This window comes from Zeus faber, assembly GCF_960531495.2.
Source record: "Zeus faber genome assembly, chromosome: 12".
NCBI classification, from domain to species: domain Eukaryota; kingdom Metazoa; phylum Chordata; class Actinopteri; order Zeiformes; family Zeidae; genus Zeus; species Zeus faber.
In genome coordinates this window covers 18,426,813-18,448,608 of record NC_137196.1, presented here as the reverse complement: position 1 = coordinate 18,448,608, position 21,796 = coordinate 18,426,813, and the positions used below count along the sequence as shown (strand labels likewise).

General features: G+C 43.5%; 1 protein-coding gene across 1 annotated transcript; it reads right to left on the bottom strand.

Moving 5' to 3' along the window:
• Positions 1-461: 461 nt before the first annotated feature.
• Positions 462-20,311, bottom strand: LOC307238495 (RNA-binding Raly-like protein; the record flags this gene model as incomplete). Its single annotated transcript, XM_080011495.1, has 7 exons — positions 462-494; positions 1,264-1,421; positions 1,759-1,872; positions 2,215-2,408; positions 3,191-3,238; positions 3,720-3,795; positions 20,056-20,311. 7 exons carry the CDS (start codon positions 20,309-20,311, stop codon positions 462-464), a joined length of 879 nt encoding a protein of 292 aa, XP_079867621.1.
• Between the last annotated feature and the right edge of the window lie 1,485 nt (positions 20,312-21,796).

Below are 21,796 nucleotides of genomic sequence, written 5' to 3'. Positions count from 1 at the left end.
ATTCGTTCACCCAAAGAGAAAGACCGGGGGACATTTAAATGTCATTTAATGGAAATTGTGGATGAAACAGGGCTGTATCTCTGTGGCTGCTCAGGCAGTCATCTGCGATAGCTGCCAAAAAAGCTGCTTTCCCCTCACGCTCAGAGACTAAGAGAATGGCAGGCCATTTAGAAAACAGTGCGGAGGATTAAACTGGAAGATGATGATAGGTGTTTCTAAACTCTAATTGAAAGGGAGAAAAAAAAAAAAAGGCCTTTGGAACTTTTGAATTTCTGCCGGGCCAGTAATCCTTGGCCAGAGTTGAGCGTCGTAAGAAAGGTATGTGTATATGGTATATGTTACATGCCTGTTAAGAATACTATTGTGGCATTGTTTGGGAATCTCCATCCATTGCCATAGGTTGTGTGCTCAATGTGGTTGCGTTGGTTGCTTTGATCATTTAGCAGTAATACTGACCTTGCTCAGTTGTCTATGTCCGATATTTGGTTCTCTATCTGCAATAATAAGGGGAAAAAACAGGTATGTATTAAACGCCTCCTATGAATACAAAAATATATTACTCTTAGCACAAGCAGGTGCCTGGAGTGCATGGTCCTCCATAGTATCATTCCTTTGAAATTATCTATCAACGACGACCGACAAAGGATGTTTTTCACATCTATCCAAACTAAATTACAGTTTGTGGGTTATGATAATTTAGTTCATGTATTTTTGTGTAAACTGACATCTTTCGCTGACATCTAACATCTTTTGTTGTGTTTTACACAAACGTAAACATCAAATGGCTGTCCCTCTCTTTGGACATTACGATATCCTACGAAAGTTGTGAAAATGGTAAATAATAAGAACTCTTGTGAAACAGGCTGCAGAAACTAAGAGCCATTCTAGGCCAAGATAGAGCCAAACTGAATTTCACTTTGAAAGATGAAGAGCTCTCATGGAGGCGAAGGACTGAAGGTCGACTCAGGCATTCTTGGTTTGTTTTGCTAAAGTTATGATAGACTAGTACTTGATTTAGTGGTCAAAAACAACACATTCCAACTATAAGATGTTTACACACCGGGCTGTTACCACTGAGCATAAATAGGAAAAACATTTTTTTTTATGATATTCGGACACGTAAAAGTATGGAAAAGTATTAGGGCCACATGAAAAAAATAGCGCCACAGTCAAATACATCATGGTGGCGTTTAGTTAAAAGAGGATAAAGCCCCCAATAACCCCACTCGTCGGTGAGCATAAAGGGATGTTCGACCCATTCACCATGTCGCTGGGGGCCTCGTCTTCAAAGTCGTCTTCCGCTCCGTCCGTCATCTCCCCAGCCTCCACCTCGGCCGCCCTTTCCCCGTCCTCTTCGCCGGACTGCTCGGCTCTATCACCATGGAGACAGTTATACACCTCCTCCTGTTTCCTGTGCATCTCTGCAGGATGGAGAGAGAGAGAGAGAGAAAGAGTGTGGGAGAAAGTATGACTTGAGTGAATGACTGACAGTTAACTTTAAAACAAGGTCACATTGATTAGAATACTATACTATTATTTTTTTGTTTGTTTTTTTACAGAGAGTAAATAATCTCTCTGTGCGGGAAGCCACTTGTGGAAAGAAAGCCACTATACTTCTATAGGCGGCAGCACGTGGCTCTCTTTTCAGTACAATTGAGCCATCTTTTCCATCGTCTCAGTTTTCAAACTCTGCCATAACGGAGGTTTCTCCTCCGTTGCTCGCGTTTGTTTTTACACATATACATACATTTGTCTTACCGGCATCAGAGCGATGCTGCCTCTCAATCTTCTCCAGCCGTCCAAGTAAGGAGTCGATCTTTGTCTTGATCTGCGACAGCTCCTTTTTGATGCTTAGGAGTTGTTCGGTCTTCACTGTGAGCACACAAACACAAAGAGCGATCTATTGCATATGTTTTGGGGTTTATGATTTATGAATGGTAAAAAAAAAATTAAAAATTGTAAATGTAACTCACATGTTATTAAAAAAAAAAAAAAACAGAGGCTGTATGACTGAACATGTACTAAATGCCTGGTGGTTTTATTTACAATAGTCCATTGCACCTAAAGGCTTTGAGAGATGGTGTGAGCAGAACGGAAGGAGAGAGAACGACTGAACAGAACGAGTGTACGAAGAGGAAAGGGTGGAAGAAAAGGGACGGATTAAGAAATGAAATGGGGAAGGGGGGGTGGGCAGGCAAAAGAGAGGAGACCTACGCTTAGGGCCCGCCACAGAGGACCCAGCGTTGAGCGCTCGGGAGGAGGAAGAGGAGGAGGAAGAAGAGGAGGAGCAGGTCCGGACCGGAAAGGAGGGTTTTGTTCGGCGCGTGGAGGGGACAATGACTCTGGAGCGTTTGATGGGGATCACGGCCCGGGTCGGGGGCACCACGCGGCCGTGGTACTCAAAGAGTCTGGAGATATCAGAGATATCAGGACAGAAAACTGCATTAGTGGTGGGCGAAGGGAGGGGTGGGGTTTACTTCAGGGAGGAAGGGGTGGATTTATCCTTGGCTTAATTGTCGGCGATGGAAAACAAAGTGCCCCTTGTCAACTCGGTGTTCTGTCAAATATCGACGCCTACAATCCTTCGCCGCTGCTGAACACCATTCCGGCAACACCGAGCTCTTAAAGAGGACTCGTTAGACGGGCCGCGTAAAGGCCGTCTGGACGATAGAAATACATATTGAGCAGCGGCGTGGCCACTCAATCAAACCCCCGCCCCCGTCGGTGAAGGAGAAGAACAAAATTGCCGTAATGGCGATAATAAGTCAGAGCCCAACGATCCGACTTTTTGGGAAAGTAGAGGAAGTAAACAAACCAATGAAAATGTCAGAAGGAAGATGCATTCCGTGACTTACCAGCGCAAATGACCAGCCAGGGGACTATCTGACATTCACCGCTCGTCTATGCAGATAAAAGCATCATTAGCGAGCCCAACCGAGAGGAATAAAACCAGAGCCGATATGACGTTCGCTACGCCTGTGATGATACCGCCACGGCGCCTCGGATGGAGATGCTGCCATTCCGCTCAACCCCCTCCGCCCAACGTTAATGGCTGTCTCACTTATGGCAGCGAAAGGGGACACATACCGAAGGGCACGATATCCAGAAAGAGGGATTCGAAAACAAATAAAAGAGAGCGATAAAACGAGAAGAGGCGGAAGGTGTGAGAGCGCCGGGTTTTCCTACAAACCTGCTGTAGAAGTCGTCCCTGTAGTAGTCATAGTCAAACTCATAGCCACTGTGGTGGAAAAAAAACCAAAAAGAATATCATAGTTTTATTTTAGTGTTTTTTTGTACATAGTCATAATATTAATAATGTATATTAATATGTAATATTACAACACTATGAAGTCAAGTACGAATCATGCCATGATACGTAATTAGATTTTTCTATATTTGTATTCATAACTACATGATTTCCCAGAGCTTACTAGAGATACTGCTGTTTGGATGGGTTAAATAAATACACCGCCAAGTCTCAAGATTTTATATCAATCTGTCATTTTCAGGTTTAAGAGCTCAAATGTATCACCATTTAATATCTTTCTTTATATGATGGTGAAGCAGGATCTTAAACACGGTGAAGTGGGACAAATGGGGACCAGTTTGGTCTGGGACGATATCAGTCACGATCTTTACTTATAAGACACCGCGAAGAACGAAATTCTCAGGGAATTTCTAAGATTAAAAAAATGAATAAAAAACGTGTGCACACAGACCTGTAGAGCGACTGCAGAGGCCTCTTGGAGCCCACTTTGGGCCTGTAAGGCTTGGGCTCTCCAGCCATGTTGATATCTGCAAAAAGGAGCGAGTTGAGGCTTTGAAGTAAAATGGGATGCAGGAAGTAGAATCTCAGCGGTAAGAGAAAAGCAACAGAATTATTCAACCAAGGGCACACACACACACACACACACACACAAACAGCGAATGCTCCGGTCGGTCACCCGATAAGACACATTGTTCGTAATTTGCTGATTCTCAGTAGTAAGCAGAAAAACTTTGCAGGGTTACTTTTCAAAATTAGAATTTTTTCCAAGACTCTTATAAATGACAAGCTTGATTGCCAACCCGCTGTGTTTGTTTGTTTACTTTCTCCAATCTCCTGTTTTTTTTTCACAGGAATTGATTATGTCTTGGGAGGTCCTGTGATGTCCCTGTTAGAATAGGACATAATCATTCAAAGTAAGTAATAACACTATATTTACATAGGGTGGATAGTTGGAGGGTTGGATGGACGGACAGACGGACGGACAGACAGACAAACAGACAGAAAGACGGACAGACAGACAGACAGACAGACAGACAGACAGACAGACAGACAGACAGACAGACAGACAGACAGACAGACAGATAGATAGATAGATAGATAGATAGATAGATAGATAGATAGATAGATAGATAGATAGATAGATAGATAGATAGATAGATAGATAGATAGATAGATAGATAGATAGATAGATAGATAGATAGATAGATAGATAGATAGATAGATAGACACTTTATTCATCCCCGAAGGGAAATTGCAGTTGTCTCAGCAGCTCACATCAAAACAGGTAGGCAAAATAATAATGAGGCAATCTATGGAAAAATCTATGGAAAAAGTACAATAAACCTAATAGATAGCTGTACACAATACAATATGGCAGTATACACTAAGCCTATAGTGATTAACAACAGATATAACCTAAAAATAACAGCAATATAATAAAAATAAAAGATCAAAATGAAAAAGTCCCTTAATATTAGCAGTGCATTGCTTAATGTTTTGTGCCCCGTGTCTAAGGACAACATGAAAAACAGAAATCGATTAAAATTCCCTCCTAACCCGCTGGCTCATCAGCACTCAGCTCGTACGGCGCTCCGGTCCTGAGTGACAGCCCCTTCTACCTGCCAAGAGCCCGTCGCGCTAAACCAAGATGCTATCACCGTTTTTTAGGGCTGTCAGCTCCGCTTCTGCCTCAAACTCAACTCAATCAGCCTTGAGTGCTGCTCAAGGTCACACACTAATACACAAACAAATAACACCCCACCCCCACCTCACCACCAGCATCACACACACACACATACACGCGCATGTACGCACGCACGCACGCACACACACACACACACACACACACACACACAGACACACACACACACACACACACACACACACACACACACACACACACAGCAGATCCCTGTCCAGAAAATGAGTCACCCATCACAGCTCTAAAACCAAAAAAAGCTGCACAAGCTAAACAGCGCACATCAGGGACCCTGCACAAGGGCAGATAACTTGACAAAGACAACTTGGCATCATGGACGGTTGCTGAAACGTAAGCATTTTATATTTGGATGGTAATGGCCCTATATAATTACAATGCATAATTCAAATATTCTCACCTGTGTCATCAATTTCACCATGATTACTTGTTACATATGAAAAGTGAAGCTAGACCGCAAGCGAGGGTCAACAGTGGCCCAAATCTGGTTGCCCGGGGCAACTGGGCAACCGTTATCGTCAGGCCCGAACAGCACATACAGAACTGTAGGTACTGTATGCGTGCAAAAAACCGTGGGGTCTCTAATTTCACTCAACCCAACTTCTTTCTCTGCAACTCTCCCTCTCCCTCTCTCTCTCTATCTCTCTCTCTCTCTCTCTCTCGCCCCACTCCCGTCTCCCCTCACACCGCTCATCCTCCGCCTCACCCCGCCCTCTCTCTCTCTCTCTCTCTCTCTCTCTCTCTCTCTCTCGCTCTCTCTCTCTTCCCTCTCGCCACCCATCGCCCCCCCGCCAGCCCCGCTGTAATTGACTAATGGATTGGGGGACGTATCAGCGCCTCTTGACAGCTGTATCGCGGCGTGTCATCCTTACACGGTGGCCATTAGACGCCAGGGGGACGACAAGAAGGGCTCACGTCATAAAGTAGACACTCCTCCGCTCCGCCTTCCAGGTCGCTAATGAGAGAGTAGAGCGGCTAAAAGCACTCTAGATGAACACCACACCGCCCAACACAGAGACACTGTGCCACTGATTAATTATAGCCATTATACTACTCATACACTAACATCATACACATGGTACACTACCATTAAAAAGGGGTTGCTATAGCAACGGCCGCTGTGATTGATCGTGTAGACACGGGCGGCGAGGTAAGAGATGCTTGTGGTATTGGACGGCGTTGTCCTGTGGCTTTCCTGTAATTTGGCCCTGAGGCCGGATTCACGCTGAATGCAAGAGGTACAAACCGGAAGTCCATTCGTTCCCATGGAGGGTGCAGAATTTAGACCTTCCGATCCAGGATGCGTTCACGTTTTCCAACTCATGCGACGGGTTTCGTCCCGACAGCTCCACCGGAGGGTAGGTGGGTCACGGAACCCAACTCAGCAAATAAGTCACGTATTTTCGATATAATGACGTTCTTAAAGTCAGCGTTGGATGTCACCGTGTTCGCTATCAATAAATCTCTTTCTATATGATTAAATTGTGTGTATTTTGTAATTTGTTTTCGCACCTTGCAAACACTATAAGGGAGTTTTTAAACACTCAGCCGTCTGGCCAGCTCAGCTCTCATCCGATGGCCACTGTGGGGAAATATACAGACGGTCACATACAATTAGACCAGATGTGAAGCAGGCTTTAAAACCAGTAAAATGACAATATACACAATATACGTGATATGTGAATTATACTGTACAACGAGCAGTACTTTATCCAAGTTGAATGGATAAGGTAGTGGAAGAGATTAGTGCAAATTAGAAATGAGTGATGCACACCTCCAAAGGAATTATTCCACTAATACCACGGGTATTTGCTAGCAATTACAAATAAACTGCATAGGGTTTAAACCAATTATTTTATTGCAATGAGCTGCAGAGTAGATGCCCTGCATGCTAAAATAATGTCACCTTCCAGCCAATCCGATTCAAATGTTCCCCCAGGGCAAGTTGAAATCGATATAGCAACCAGCTGGAGCAAACATCTACTTAGTAATTAAAAAAATATATAAGCAATCTTTAATCACAAGATGTCTCTAATATATAAGTTGTAAATTAGTCCGTATTAGGTCAAATTGATGTGCGAGCCAAATTTTCTCCGTCATCTGAGGGATAAAAGCATTGAGTGTGGACTTCATGAGGCCCGGGATTAAATGTGCTTCTCCATGGCAACGATGTGGTTGAGTTCAATAACAGTTTTATCCACAAAGAGGTCTGCAAGAGCAAATTCATGGCTGCCTCGGGGCCCTGTGTCTCATTTTGGGTTTATTCATATTAATGAGACAGTTCTAAATTACATAGCTCACAGCGATGTCCTGTATATATCTGCGTGTGTGTGTGTGTGTGTGTGTGTGTGTGTGTGTGTCTGTGTGTGTGTGTGTGTCCAAGCCCTGCCTTGAGGAGACGTGGGCAAGTCATCATACTGGTAAACAAGCATTAGACACACACACACACACACACGCACACGCACATGCACACACACACACACACACACACACACACACACACACACACACACACACACAAGCCTGTTAGGCTGAGGCTTCCTAAGGGTGGGCTTAAGATCTTGATAGGTATGAATCCCTTGTGTTTTTTAGAATCCCTTTTAAGAATTTACTCTTCCAAGTTTCCTTTTGCAGTTATTCTTATCCCACATCCCAGGGACTATGTTGGAAAATTAAAAAAAAAAAAAAAAGCTTATTGTGACGAGTGGCTTGGGGCTGCAATTAGTTCTCCTCTGAAATACATGATATCAGTTTATTGTGTGGTTGGCCATTAGTAAAATACAATGTGCAGAAGGCTGATCTGGTGAGCACACAGCAAATTGGAAATGAAGAAAATGCATTTGTTTTATAGACAAAGAAAATAAAAGATTATCTTGGCAAGCTGTGGTTTATAGTCTTGGTGCCTCTACGGCACAACTATGCAAATCCAGCAGCAAGCGATGCAATATGCGAAAAGGAGACAACTAAGTACCTGAGTAAATTAAAATGGGCGTGAGTAGGAGAGAGCCAGCGAGACAATGGCCACAAGCTCAGTCTTCACACTATCATGTGTATCTGGCAGGGATGACTGGTCTGATCTCTGCTCAAGGGCGAGATCGGCTTCCTCCTTTTTTTATAATTACACCTGAGAGTGAGTCTTCTCAAGCAGGGCAGGGTGTGTGAAGGCTGAACGAAACACGGCCCCTGTGCGCGTGTGCGAGTGTGCGTGTGTCTGTCCAAGCGTGTTTATTTTGACCTCCAATTTACACGAGGGAAAGTGAAAGCTATACACACTTCCATTCCCTTTCCCCTATTCATGATACGCTCACACACACACACACACACACACATGCATGCATACAAGTGCGCACGCCCACACACACACACACACACACGCACACACGCACAGAGAAACACACACACCTGCACACACACACACACACGCGCGCACACACAGACACACACAGACACACACACACACACACACACACACACACACACTTGCTCTAATCATGGTTGGAGACCTTGAGAATTTAATGTAAAGAATGGAGGGGAGACCAAAACAGAGAATTCATTGGTCTGCCATTCCTTAATACATTCTTTATACTTTGCACCTTTAAAAGCAAAACGGCAAAGTATGAATTTGGCAGCGCATGCCCAAAGATCATGAGTGTCTGATGAAACCATTTTATTATACCTCCTCAGGTACACGCCATTAAGAGGTCCCTGGGTGCGTTCGCTAAGACACATTTAAAACTCAGCCGCAGTGATGTGAAGAGCACACTCATCTAACTTAGTGCACTGCGGCGATATTACACCACAAACACACCTGGCCCGCAGACGGCAAAAAGTTTATTTCCGTGTAAGAAATCCTAAGGTGGCTTGCTTTGCCTGATGTTTGCAAGGGATCAAAATGAACGTACACACAGCCCCGGGTGAAGATAATTGGGCCTTTCATCTCTGCAGAATTGTTATGTATTAAAACGGGTCCCTTTTATGATGTAACAGTGGGACTGTGAGGTGCAACGCTTTGCAACAACCAACTGCCTGTGGGCTAACGCGCAGACAAACCCTCCTGCCGAAAACACATCACCATATGCCAAAATCTTTACCTTGATCACTTATTCATGAGGCGTTTCCTGTCACATATGGGCAGTAACAGTGGGAAAATAATACATGGATTACAGTGAATCTTCTTGGCTGAGGATGGACAATATCCCCCCGGTATCACAACTAGAGCCGGCTTCCTTTATTGTTGAAGGGCAAAGGAGATTCACCGTGAACAACAGGTCTCATTTCTTCCCACCGCTGGAATGACAGCGTTATGTCCAACACAACCTTAAAAAAATCTCACATGCCCATGCACACAGTTTGCAAAGCACATTCCTCCCAATGAGAAGTCATGGCTTTTTTTTCTGATTGAGAAAGCGTTGAGTCTTCAACAGCTGCTCATTGTCTGAGTGCACTGTATTTTTGTCAGTGTTTTATTATGAGCACTTCCATTGATTGGTCCATTAATGATCATCATAAGTGGTCTAAATTTTATATCAATTTCACTAATCCATCCATCCTCTTCTCCATGAAGATCTCTATAAAGAGCCAACCAACAACCGGAATAAGGAGAAAACTATTTTTTAACGCTCTCAAACCTCAAAGAGACTTTCAAAGTATACTTAGTTGATTAGTGTAGAATACTTTAAAAAAGTCGGTCTTCAGTCCTATTGACAAAAACATCCTTTGACCAAAAAAAAAAAAAAGCACGAGACAATAAATACAAACAACCTCAACACTTATTACACTGTTAAACAATATAGAAAAGTAAGAATGTGTAAATTATTAATTTACTTAGGTTATTAATTGATTTTATTCAAACTAAACATTTGAAACGTATGCGTATATATTGTTAAAAAAAATAATAATAATAAATAAATATATATAATATATAAAAATGTATGTAATCGTAAAATATACTCACATCTGTGGTTGCGGCGCCTGCCTTTATACATGCTGTGAGTGCTGCGCGTGCCGGAGCTCTGGCCCAAAACACACACACACCCCCCATGTACTTCAACTGTGGACCGTACCATTCATCACAACCGGGGGAGGAAAGGAAGGGCCGTACCATTCATCACCACTGGGCGGGGGGTTACCATTCATCACCACCGGGCGGGGGGTTACCATTCATCACCACTGGGGAGGGGGGACCATTCATCACCACTGGGGGGGCGCCAACCCTTCCATTCAGCTCTGCAGCTCATGCACCAAACGTAAACCCCCGGAAACCTCCACGTGCTGCGGTGGCACGTTTCTTTAATTAGAGAGAAAGGGCCACTGAGCGCGCGCCGCTCCATTATCCGTCCCCTCCATCTGTCTGTCTGTCTGTCTGTCTGCATCTCTCTCAAATCCCGTGCCCCATTCATCCCCCTTGTTACCGCCTCTCCTCCTTCTTCCCCGCACGGCTGTCTATGTTCTTCTGTCTTCCCCCTCCCTAATCTTTCTAAGTTTATCTCATGCTTGTGCTTCCCCCGGTTCTCACTTATTATTGGGGGGGGAAGCAAACAGCAGGAAAATGTCTGGCCCATTTTTTAAATAATATTTAAAAAATAGGCCAGACATTTTCCTGCTGTATGCTATACCATAGATAGTGAATATTATTCACTATCTATGGTAGATCAGCGGCAGATTGATTAAGATCTGTTAAATATGAATAAAGGATGAGGTTTGTACATGTGAGATTTGAAAATATTAAGCCGCAGAGCCAAATGCCAAACACACACACAAACACATTATGAGCTCATCATGTTCTCAGCCGACGGGTCATTTGCTTTTTTAAGATGGACTTTCTGTCTTAGAAGTAAGTAGATAAACAAATAAATAAAAACATCTTTCCCTCCTGTGATATTTCACTGCCTGTGCCAATTAAAATGGGCATTGCACGAGATTCAGAAATGACATTTCCTCTAATATTCCGAAGCATTCCAAGTGCAGTGTGGACCCCGGGCATAGCTTTTTAATTGCTGGTACTGTGCACCGTTCAGCTATTTGTGGTAGGTATCATCATTATGAAAAAGTAGCTCAAAATAATGAGGCTGACCAAAAATATCTCAATAAGGTGATTAGGCTGTGAATCTGATGACTGCCAAAAACCGGGGGAAATAATATTCAGCAAAAAATACTTCAGGCTTCTCTGTTAATGGAGATTGATCGTAAAACCATGGGCAGAACTTTGGTTTGAGAATTGGGTGGGATACAATAAAAGGGTTTATTGGGGGTTCTTGTTTTGCTCCATAGGGAAACGGAGTCATAATAACGCACCATCTGTGCAGTCGGAGAGGGAGACAGGTGCACAAATTGCCCCCCGACCGCTCCCTCTCCATGGCACCGATGCGCACCGTTGTATATTATTACTGCATAAAACAAACAAATCAATAAGCAGATAGAGATCTTCAGCTTCAGTGCGGACGGGTTGAGTGCACTCAACTCAAGTGTACCTGATGGAGTATTTCACCATAGTATGTCACCAAACACTTACTTAAATGTTAAATTTGACAAGGTATAAAAACACCCATTTGTGTCACCACATTTTAAATGAATCCACCAAAATGTCCGGTGAAAATGCTCATGCAAAACGTAGCCAATCCACCTCCCCGACGGCCAGTTACGGGCCAGTGGTGTTCCCGGCACCCGCATCCCAGCCGGCGCCACGGGGTTTGTTTCACCCACTGACTGTGAGCTGACCTGCCAGGCCGAGCACATGTGGTGCCTACACCGGTAGCAGGGGCCGATCCCCGCGCCCTCTCCCCCCACGGCGCTCTGCCCATGGCTATGGGCCGGGGGAGCCGTGGAATGAGTGTTCGCTGAATCGGCCAGGTCCGCGCAAGGGCCGCTGTAACCTAGGTGTACGATATTATCTGCATTTGTAACATAGACTGTTATTGAATCGTAACCAATAAGGTTCAATTCGTCTGGTAAAATGATTTTCGGACACTGCACCGAGTTTTACGACAGTGGTGTAAAAGTGCAATTGCACTGTAGGCGCGCCACATCCCAAAATACCCAAAGTTACATAGTGCCGCTTTAACTATACTGTTCCCCGATGGGGGCCGATAAAAAGGGGCACGATGGGGAGTTATGAATCGCAATAACTCAATCGCAAAACCAAAACTATGGTCTCCAGAATCAGCACTTCCTCTTCCTTTCAAAGCCCTGCACTGCCATTACGGGCGTCTGAGAATTGACAAAAGAATTGTATGTAATAAGTGTGGCTTCACTCGCAAGGCAGCCATTTAAATCCTGCTCTGGCTGAGAAGGTGTCACGTTCTGAACCTCACACGTGATCATGATGGCCCAGGTGCTCCTCACACTTCCATCCAAAAGTTATGAATGAAGATGAGTTGATGGAAGCCGATGATTCAGATGGATTCATACGGTTCTACTGGAGTTGTATTATTGAATTGCTCAGCTCGATCAATTGTTTAACTGGACAGATTGAGCCCTCCTTGGGGGGGCTATATTGAACATCAAACTTTTCCACGTTGGTGAATTGGCTAATAGATAGATAGATAAATTATATGATTATTAACAATAAACATTAAACTTCTGTATCAACAATTCACATTCTGACAAAAATAGGAAATAAGGGGAAATCATTATTACAAAAGGATATGAAATATTTATAATAATAATAATAATAATAATAATAATAATAATAATTATTATTATTATTATTATTATTTATAATAATAATATCAATAATAATAAATATAGTGTATAGAGTGTTTATAGTGTATATAGTGTATATGGTGTATATAGTGTATATAGTATATATAGTATATAAAGGGTGATGCGCCATGAGATGCTTGACGCTGAGACGCTGTGGTGTTGTACGCAGAGTACAATACAGACTGGTAGAGAGCTGGTTGTATGTCCAAACGGTCATTAAACAGGTAGGTCGTTAAGTGAGGAGTACCTGTATAGAAACACACATGTAAATCTATAGTTTTTCACTAATATCTGCTCGGGATGTGGATCGATTTGGATGAAATTTAAACCATGAGATCCTTGTGACATAGCGGTTTAAACGACACCTCAGCCGTTTTTGTAGGTTATGCCAAAGTATGTCTCCCAGATATTTAAGCCGGGTTGGACATATTTCAGTGTGAAATGCATTGGCTCGTCTCTGTAACACTGATCTGAATTTGGTCGTTTTTCGCTAATATCTGCCCCATACTTGGATGAAACTTCAACCACGAGATGTTTGTGACAACGCGGTTCAAACAAGACATTTTATAATTCAGCCTATGGGCTGGACCCCGACCCCCCGAATAATAATAATCATTTCATACAACAAAAGAAAATTCAATTTTCAAAAGGTGTTAAAAATAGTAGACACGTAAGTCCTTAAAAAAACGTTGCTACTTTCCATTTTAATAATTTTTTTACTCTGAATAACAACATATTGTAAACATGAAGCAGGCCACATAAAATTGTGTGGTGGGGCGGATGTGGCCACCGGGCCTGTAGTTTGAGGCCCCCGTTTTAAATGAAGTTTCAAAAAAAATAAAAGAAAGTTTGCGGTTCCTTTTCCACCTTACATATTTTTTATTTGTGACGTAGAGAGCAACTAAAAGCACCAATCTACCTCAGCATCCTCCCAGTGCTGATTGCAACAAGTAGGTGGCACCGAGTCACAATTACTATCTGTAGAACAGTAAGTGATCACATTTGTAGAGATGACAATATTATAACCAGGAGCGATGTGTTTCATTAGACAACGCTCATATGTTTCAGTTTCCACCTCTTTAATATGCTCTTTATGAAACAATAATAATCAAAATCCCAAAAAAGCCATCCATGAGAAGCAGATAGCTATCGAGACCCTAAGGTATTGTGGAAATAAAATATTCAATTTTCCATTCCATTGGGATAAAATTAGATATGAGTTTAGTTAGAGATTTCGTAGTAGTCATTGGTGCCAACCTGCCCTCCGTTCAGGACCTGTACGTGTCCAGAGTCAGGAATTGTGCAGGAACCATCACTGCAGACGCATCACACCCTGCATACAACCTGTTCCAACTCCTCCCCTCTGGTCGGCACTACAGAACACCGTACGACAAAACAAGCAGACACAAGAACAGCTTCTTCCCACGGGCTGTCACTCTGATGAACACCGAATTTTCATTGTCATTAAAAACCAAAACACGGAGTATATACTTTACATTGTATATATGCAAATGATGTCAAATCCACCTACCTCCTGTATATAAAGTAACCTGTTAATTATCCCATTTGTATTGTATTCCATGCATCTTTGTACTCTGCACCATTACGCTACTGCCTTCCTGCTACAATTTCATTGCTGCTGTTTTTATCTGTATGTATATATATACAGTATATATGTATATATATACGTTTATATACATCTACATCTGTATAAGTAGGTTAATGTTTAGGTTTTAGGTTGTTGTCTGTGTCAAATTCCTTGTATGTATGTGTACATACTTGGCGAATAAAGCTGATTCTGAATCTGATTATTGCACTGAACCAACTGTAACAGCCTCGTAAATACAGGGAATTATTTATAATTATAATTAATACCCATACCAATAACTTATCCTGTGTATAGGATAGCATTGCATATTCTGTAGATTTTATATATTTGACTATTCTTGTTTTGCTTTTTGTGTATACTTGGCTAATTACATTTTTTACTTACTTTTTATTCTATTTTATTATTATTTTTAATCTTTTTCTCAGACTGTCAAGTTTTTTGGTTTTTTTTAATGCTAATCGTCTGTAGACACTCACCAACAATCACCATAAATTATTCCTTATGACGTACATGTGAATGCACCTGTCGAATAAAGTCATTTCGATTCTGAACTGCAGTGGAAACAGCACAGCTTTTAGCGGTATCCCACTGTTAATTCATTCTTTCAACAGATTCAGCCACAGTGTGGCGCTCAAAGACCGTGCTTTCAGCTGTCAGGGGTGGGCGCATTTACAAACCACTATCCATGGCACAGGCTTCATTCATCCTCTTACAGAGGGATTTGGTTCCTTGCCCACCCTGCACAGGTTCCATCAAGGTCAGCTGTAGTGCTGCTCCCCTGGTTGGGCAAACTGGTGGAGGAAAAGGTAGGGAACATGCAAATATGGAGGGCGCATTTTTGTGGGTGTAGAAAAACCCTTACAATAACACTCAGGCACGGCGCAGCTGCAGCAAATGGAACCTGCACTTTGCACCAATTTACATGTCCCTGTTACCGCGCCTGGCCCTCGCTGTTCATTGTCAGCCGGGACCTACATCAGCATCAAAATGGCTTGTATCTCAGCCCCAAACGCCAGCGTGATTGACTGTTGTTTTTATTTGCATTTGTGAATCAAAGTCATTGTGCCCACAAACCTGTCATGTCCAGAGGAATTTAACTCAGCGCAGCAGTTGCCAGAGCCTCGGTTCTGCTTGGCTCTTTAATTTATTCAAGCATGGGATGCGCTGAAGGTTTGACACTCAGTTTGATGACCTCCGTCACACCACGCATCCCACAGCACAGCTCTCCTGCCTGCCCTTAATGGGTGCAGCCAACATATATTTACCTCTATTTTTGAAACTCTTACTGAGACTCTGAACGCAAAAAAAAAAAAAAAGAGGAGGGACCTGGAGGGACTGCGTGAGTTAAAATCTTCACTGAACCACACAAACAGAAGCAGAGATGACATTTTCCAAAGCAAAGAGTTTTCATTCACATTGGCATATAGCGCCTAAGGTTCAATGCCAATATGTTGAGTTCATTGTGCACACGTGTGTGTGTGTATTTGTGTGTGTATTGTTGTTCGGGGAGTTTCATGGTGGTTTGCAAATGCCTTAACATACAATGCGTTTTGTGTAAGTGTGTAGGTGTGTGTGCGACCTTGAATATGTACAAGTGAAATATCATTAGATTCTTTACTGGTAATACCTCAGGGTGGGCCGTATGAAGCTGTGCACAAAGTGGTTCTAGCCTATTACGCTGCCATCGTTCAATCAGGGCTTCGCAGCGGGACTTAAAAGTTTCTGAAATACACTGAGATATTTATTGAATAATAAAACGAATGAGACAGGAGGTTTTAAGTGCAACTGTACCAGTCACATTTATGTTACAGGTTCCTTTCAATGGCTTTGCTGCCCATTAGTGCATATTGTTATATATATTTGGTCTCACAAAGGGGTACATCACATGAATGTTCCATGTGATGCAGAGAGGCTGCTAAGCTCTGCGGTTTCAGTGATGTGACACATGATGATGGTTAGAAGCCAAATGACACCAACCCATACAAAGGCAGGATGTCGTTCTAGGTGCGACCCTGAAGGACAACTGCTCACATTTATCGAGAGTGAACCTGCAGGACCACTTTAGATTTTCCAGGGGAGAGGGAGGAGAACTGATCAATAGGTAATATGAAGAAGATTTACAGTAATCCACTATGCAGGTTTGGATTTAGAACTTCTCTTCTCCCTACTTATGTTCATCTGTCTCATTCTTAAATTTGATTTTTCATCTATTTCAAGTATTGAATTGGAATAGTACTTCTCAGGATTGTCACTGTATCCTATCATTTATCTGCCAAATTGTTCAACTGTTTTGATTATGATTATTATTATTATAAGGGGTCCAGCCCGCAGAGCAACAATTATTGTTGTTATTACTATTATCAATATAATAACAATAGTTTTATTATTATTATTCGGCTTCCATCTTATTTTTCTGTTTTTTATTTTTATTTTTCTCCTTTGCATTTCTGGGGCTAAAAGTGCCTGGCCCATGACAACCGCTGGACCCATGGACAAGGTTGAGGTCTCGTTGGAACCGGGACGTCTCAGACATCTCAAATTTGATCCATATCGATCTACGATTTGGAGCAGAAAAAACAATACAATTTTACCAGAAGTAGCAAAAAGTTTGTGCATCTGTGATATGCCAAAGTTCTAAAACTTACGGCCGGGCGGTGAAGTGAGATAAGTTTGTTGAGTATGAGGCTTTGTGACATCCAATTTTTTATATACACCCATGAGCCACAACATTAAATCGGGTGAATAACATTGCTCATCTCATTCCAATGGCACCTGTCAAGAGGTGGGATATATTAGGCAGAAAGTGAACAGTCAGTTCTTGAGTTGATGTGTTGGAAGCAGGATAAATGGGCAAGCGTAAGGATCTGAGCGACTTTGACAACGGCCAAATTGTGATGTCTAGACGGCTGTGTCAGAGCATCTCCAAAACGGTAGCTCTTGTGGGGTGTTCCTGGGTGGTCCAAGAAAGGACAACCGGCGAACCGGCGACAGGGTCATGGGCGCCCAAGGGCTCATTGATGCACAGGGGCGCAAAATCTTGCCCGTCTGGTTCAAAGTCACAGAAGAGCTACTGTAGCATAAATTACTGAAAAAGTAAATGCTGCTTTGATAGAAAGGTGTCAGAAAACACAGTGCCTCAGAACTGCAATGGAAGAAGGAGGCCTGGTGTGATGAATCACGTTTTCTTCTACATCATGTTGAAGGTCGGGGTTCGGGTCCGATCCGATGGAGCATCCTTGGGATGTGCTGGAACGAAAAGCCTGATCCATGGGGGCCCCACCTCAAAACTTCCAGGACTTAAAGGATCTGCTGCTAACGTCTTGGTGCCAGATACCACAGGACACCTTCAGAGGTCTTATGGAGTCCATGCCTCCACGGGTCAGAGCTGTTTCGGCGGCAGGAGGGGGAGCTACACATTATTAGTGGTTATTAGGGGTGGTTTTAATGTTGTGTCTGATCCAATTCGTGATGGAGTGTGTATGTATGTGTGTGTATGTATGTGTGAGCGTGTGTGTGTGTGTATCGTCTTACCTGCTTGACGTCGGTGGGGATTTCCGTTTGATATTTAATCTCATTTGCACTTTTTGTAAATAAAGGCATTATGTTCGCATCAAACCCCTGGGCCACACCAGAAGCGACACGACGATGTCGCAAAAGCGTTGCACTTCGGATACGCAGCCATGTTACTCTGTATAGGTCACACCAAGCAGAAGCCCCATCTTTTTGAAAGCTGCATGCCGCGAGGCTCCTCAACCCCTTGCGTTTTTTTACGCTTCAGATCAGTGCAAAGAGTAAACTGTAGCATAGCTTTCCAAAGAGGTCCATTCAAAAGATGAATTTCGTGAAAATATTAATTACCAAGCCTTGTATGCATCAACCACATATATAAAATTGCTGATGTGCGGTCCTAACGTGGATTACTTTTCACAACAAATGAAACCTTACTTATGTAATTTAAATATTATCATTCCAGCAGGAAAACAAGAGAGAGAGAGACAGGTGTGTCCCGATTGCTCCCTATCCGTGCCTATCTCGCCTATAGGAAGATCCAGCCCTGTCACCCCCCTCCGAATAGTCGAATATTCCCATTGAACAGCCGAATCCGATTCGACTGACAAAATTCTGAGTCGAGTACCACCCTAGTTGATACGTTCCACAATTTGTAGTTTCAGTGACAGAAAGTCAGCAGAGTGCCGCTTTCAGTCATGCGTCGCAGACGGAATGAAGACGGACCTGGTGTGAACTGACAAGAGGATATGAAACTCATCGTGCACTCGCCGATTTTGTATCTTGCAACTTCCACAAATCCGGCAAAGTAAGGTGGACCACAACGCTGCATCTAACACAGGCTTATATCGGAGTAGATGTCTTCATTTACAAAAAGACCAAAGAGATAAAATATCAAAATCAGACATCTACCAGGTAAGATGGTACATAAACACATTCACACGCTTAGTTTGTCACCCTTTACCACTACAGAGCGACGCACCACGCACGACGCAAGTGGACGTTCAGAACCACAACCTGCACATTTATAGCGAATTGGATGATGATGTCACAAAGCATCTTACTCTAAAACTCATCTCGTTCCATCGCCCAATCAAAATTTTTAGAGTGTTGGCGTGTTGGTGAGGCACAAATGTTCGGCTACTTTTGGTCAAATTTAGTTGGTTTTTAACAATTTTCTGTTCCGTATGTTGATTGATTTGGTTGAAACTTGAACCACGAGATGTCTGTGACGTCCCGTTTCTAACGACAACTCAACCCTGTCCGTAGCTCTAACGGATGTCCTGTTCCGGAAACTTTTAGCCCGAAAAAATTACAAGAACAATAAAAATCCAAATTACAAAATCCAAATTATAATAAATATAGCTGCAGGCTGCAATACACAGAGTCCAGTTTCGTCATTTTAGGTACAGGTTTCTAAGCTTCCGTAATTCGAGGTTCCTGAATCTGCGCTCTGTGATTATATTCGGGGACGTTTGGAGCGGACCGGGGACTGTCTCCGACAGGGTTGGACCAGACATCTCTGAAAATCGCGGATTCTTGTTCTTTAATCACTCTCCTTTTGTGCGGATGGGGGCCGCGCCCGTCTTCCGTTTGTGGGAGGGTGAATTTGAGTTCAAATTGGCATCTGAGGAAGAAGAGGAACAGGGCAAGGAAGAGGAAGAAGAGGAAGAAGGCAGCGCGCAGCGGGGAGAGCACGGGGGAAGCACCGGCACTCCTGCTGTACAATGAGCTCTTCGTGTCACATGGTTGTTTCTCTGTTCTGCACAATGGCTGCTCGTGTCACATGTTTTGTAAAACGCAGCACAAGTTGCAGTTTTCCGAGTTCCCTTTAAACACAGCGGCGGCTCAAGCTGTCTGTCTAGATGCCGTAAGTGTCTGGAGGGGAATGACTTCCGAGAAACTAAACTTGGACTGATATAATTCGGATGATGATGTCACAAAGCGCCCCACTCCTGGAACTAATGAAATGAGTTTTTCCATCAATTTCTGCTCCAAATGTAGATCGATATTGATCGATTTCAAATGACAAGGTGTCTGAAACATCCCGATTCTACCTCAACCTCAACCATGCCTGAGCGTACTGCCGTTGTTGTGTTTCAGATACATTTAGCTCGAAAAACGCCACTTGTTATCAGGCTTCCAGCCCGCAGATGGAGGCCACACAGACAGAATCCACAAAGACACACAGACGCCTACCATATCTATTAAATGTTTACATTATATCATAGCTCAACATCCAACCAGCATTACCTAGAGATTGTCCAGCAATGACCCTGGTGTTCTCGCTCACCACAGCCGCTCTGGCGTTCCTCTCGCTGACGTACTGGACGAAGGCAAAGCCCTTGTGGACGGAGCATCCGACGATCTTCCCGTACTTGGCGAAGATGGCCTCAATGTCTGCCTTGGTGACCACAGCCGTGTTGAGGTTGCCGATGAAAACCCGGGAGTTGAGGGAGCGGGGGTCATTTTTGTTGGTCACGTTGCTCGTCTGGGTCTTCCCTGTCATCCTAGCCCAACGGCACCCACTGCTGAAAAAAAAGAGAGTCCAGAAGTCAAGGAGGGTTGGGTGAGCGTGGCGGTGACTGGGTGGTTAGTGGCTCTGGCACAGACAGTGGTTAGAACAAGGGAAGTTAGGTAGCTAGTTTGGGGAAATATATACCTGTCAGACCACCAACAGGGATCACATAGGCCAAGCGCGCTCATCAAAAGTGCACGGTAAACATTAGACACACATGTTCACGTTCAGGCAGATATTTCTTCTCTCCATCCCACTCTCAGCCTATCTATCACCACTCACTCCCACCCGAACACACTCCAATACATTTGTTAACCATCAAAACAACAATCCAATGACTTTATTCACTGGATCTAGTGAGAGCCATTCTGATAAAGCCAAGGCCGGTGGAATTTGCTTACAGTTTGCATGGCACACATGACGACTTGACGGTATAGTAGACCACACTCAGGGCAACTATTTAGTAGGTAAACCTTTATTTATGTAACACCTTTCACATGTTTGGTCACAAAGTGGCCAAACACAAACAATGATGGAATAGGAATAGGGTTGGCATAGTAGGTTGGGTAACAGTTTGGGTACAAAAACATACATCAAATATCAACATACATCATGTATCAAGGAAAGATAAAATGGGAAAGTAAAACAGGATAGTGAAACACATAAAATGTATCAAAGGAAATAGGTACAAATGGTAAAACCCCATTTAGGTACCACAGCAATTTATGTTTTCAATTACGGCCCCAATGCACCTTATTTCGACTGACGTCGAATGAATCCCAGGGCGCTGTTCTTCACCGAAATATCCCTCGGAAAGGTAGGAGGCGTTCTGACAGCAGCAATTCAGATGTGTGACTCTGACAAATATCACAGCGTACGCGCACGCCCTCCCATCTCACATCGCACGTCGCGCTAACCTCCCAGAGTGATGGGAGCAGGCTTCACTACCTATCCTCATCTCATGCGCTCCCATTGTTGAATGAGTTACATAGGGCCGATGTTTCTTCCTCTCCAAATTGTACAGTTTCTTCACTGTGGAATGGAAAAAGGGAACCATGGAAACGAGTAGCTTTAGCCGGAGTGTCATATATGTGCCTTTCCCTCCATACAAATGATGGCCACAGTGACTGGAGTGTCCCTCTCCTGCCGCTCCTCCACATGCACATCCCTCTCCGGCGCACTGGATGCTACTGTACTCAAAAGGGGATCGGGACGTGTCGCCATAGCGATCAGCCGCGTGGAATGTGGCATTTCCAGTCAAAGACACCGCCCCCCCACCCCCTCCATAACCCCCCCACCCCCACCCCCCCGAAAAGGCTTTCTTTTCAAATGGTCCAATGATTCTCTCTTGTTCCCCCCACCTGCAATGTGTTATTATTTTGTGCCTAAATAATGAGCCTGTTTGAATCAGACTCCAGAGGTTCGGAGACACATTATTGTCTCTGGAGGTGCCATCGCACAGACAGTAATAGGTGG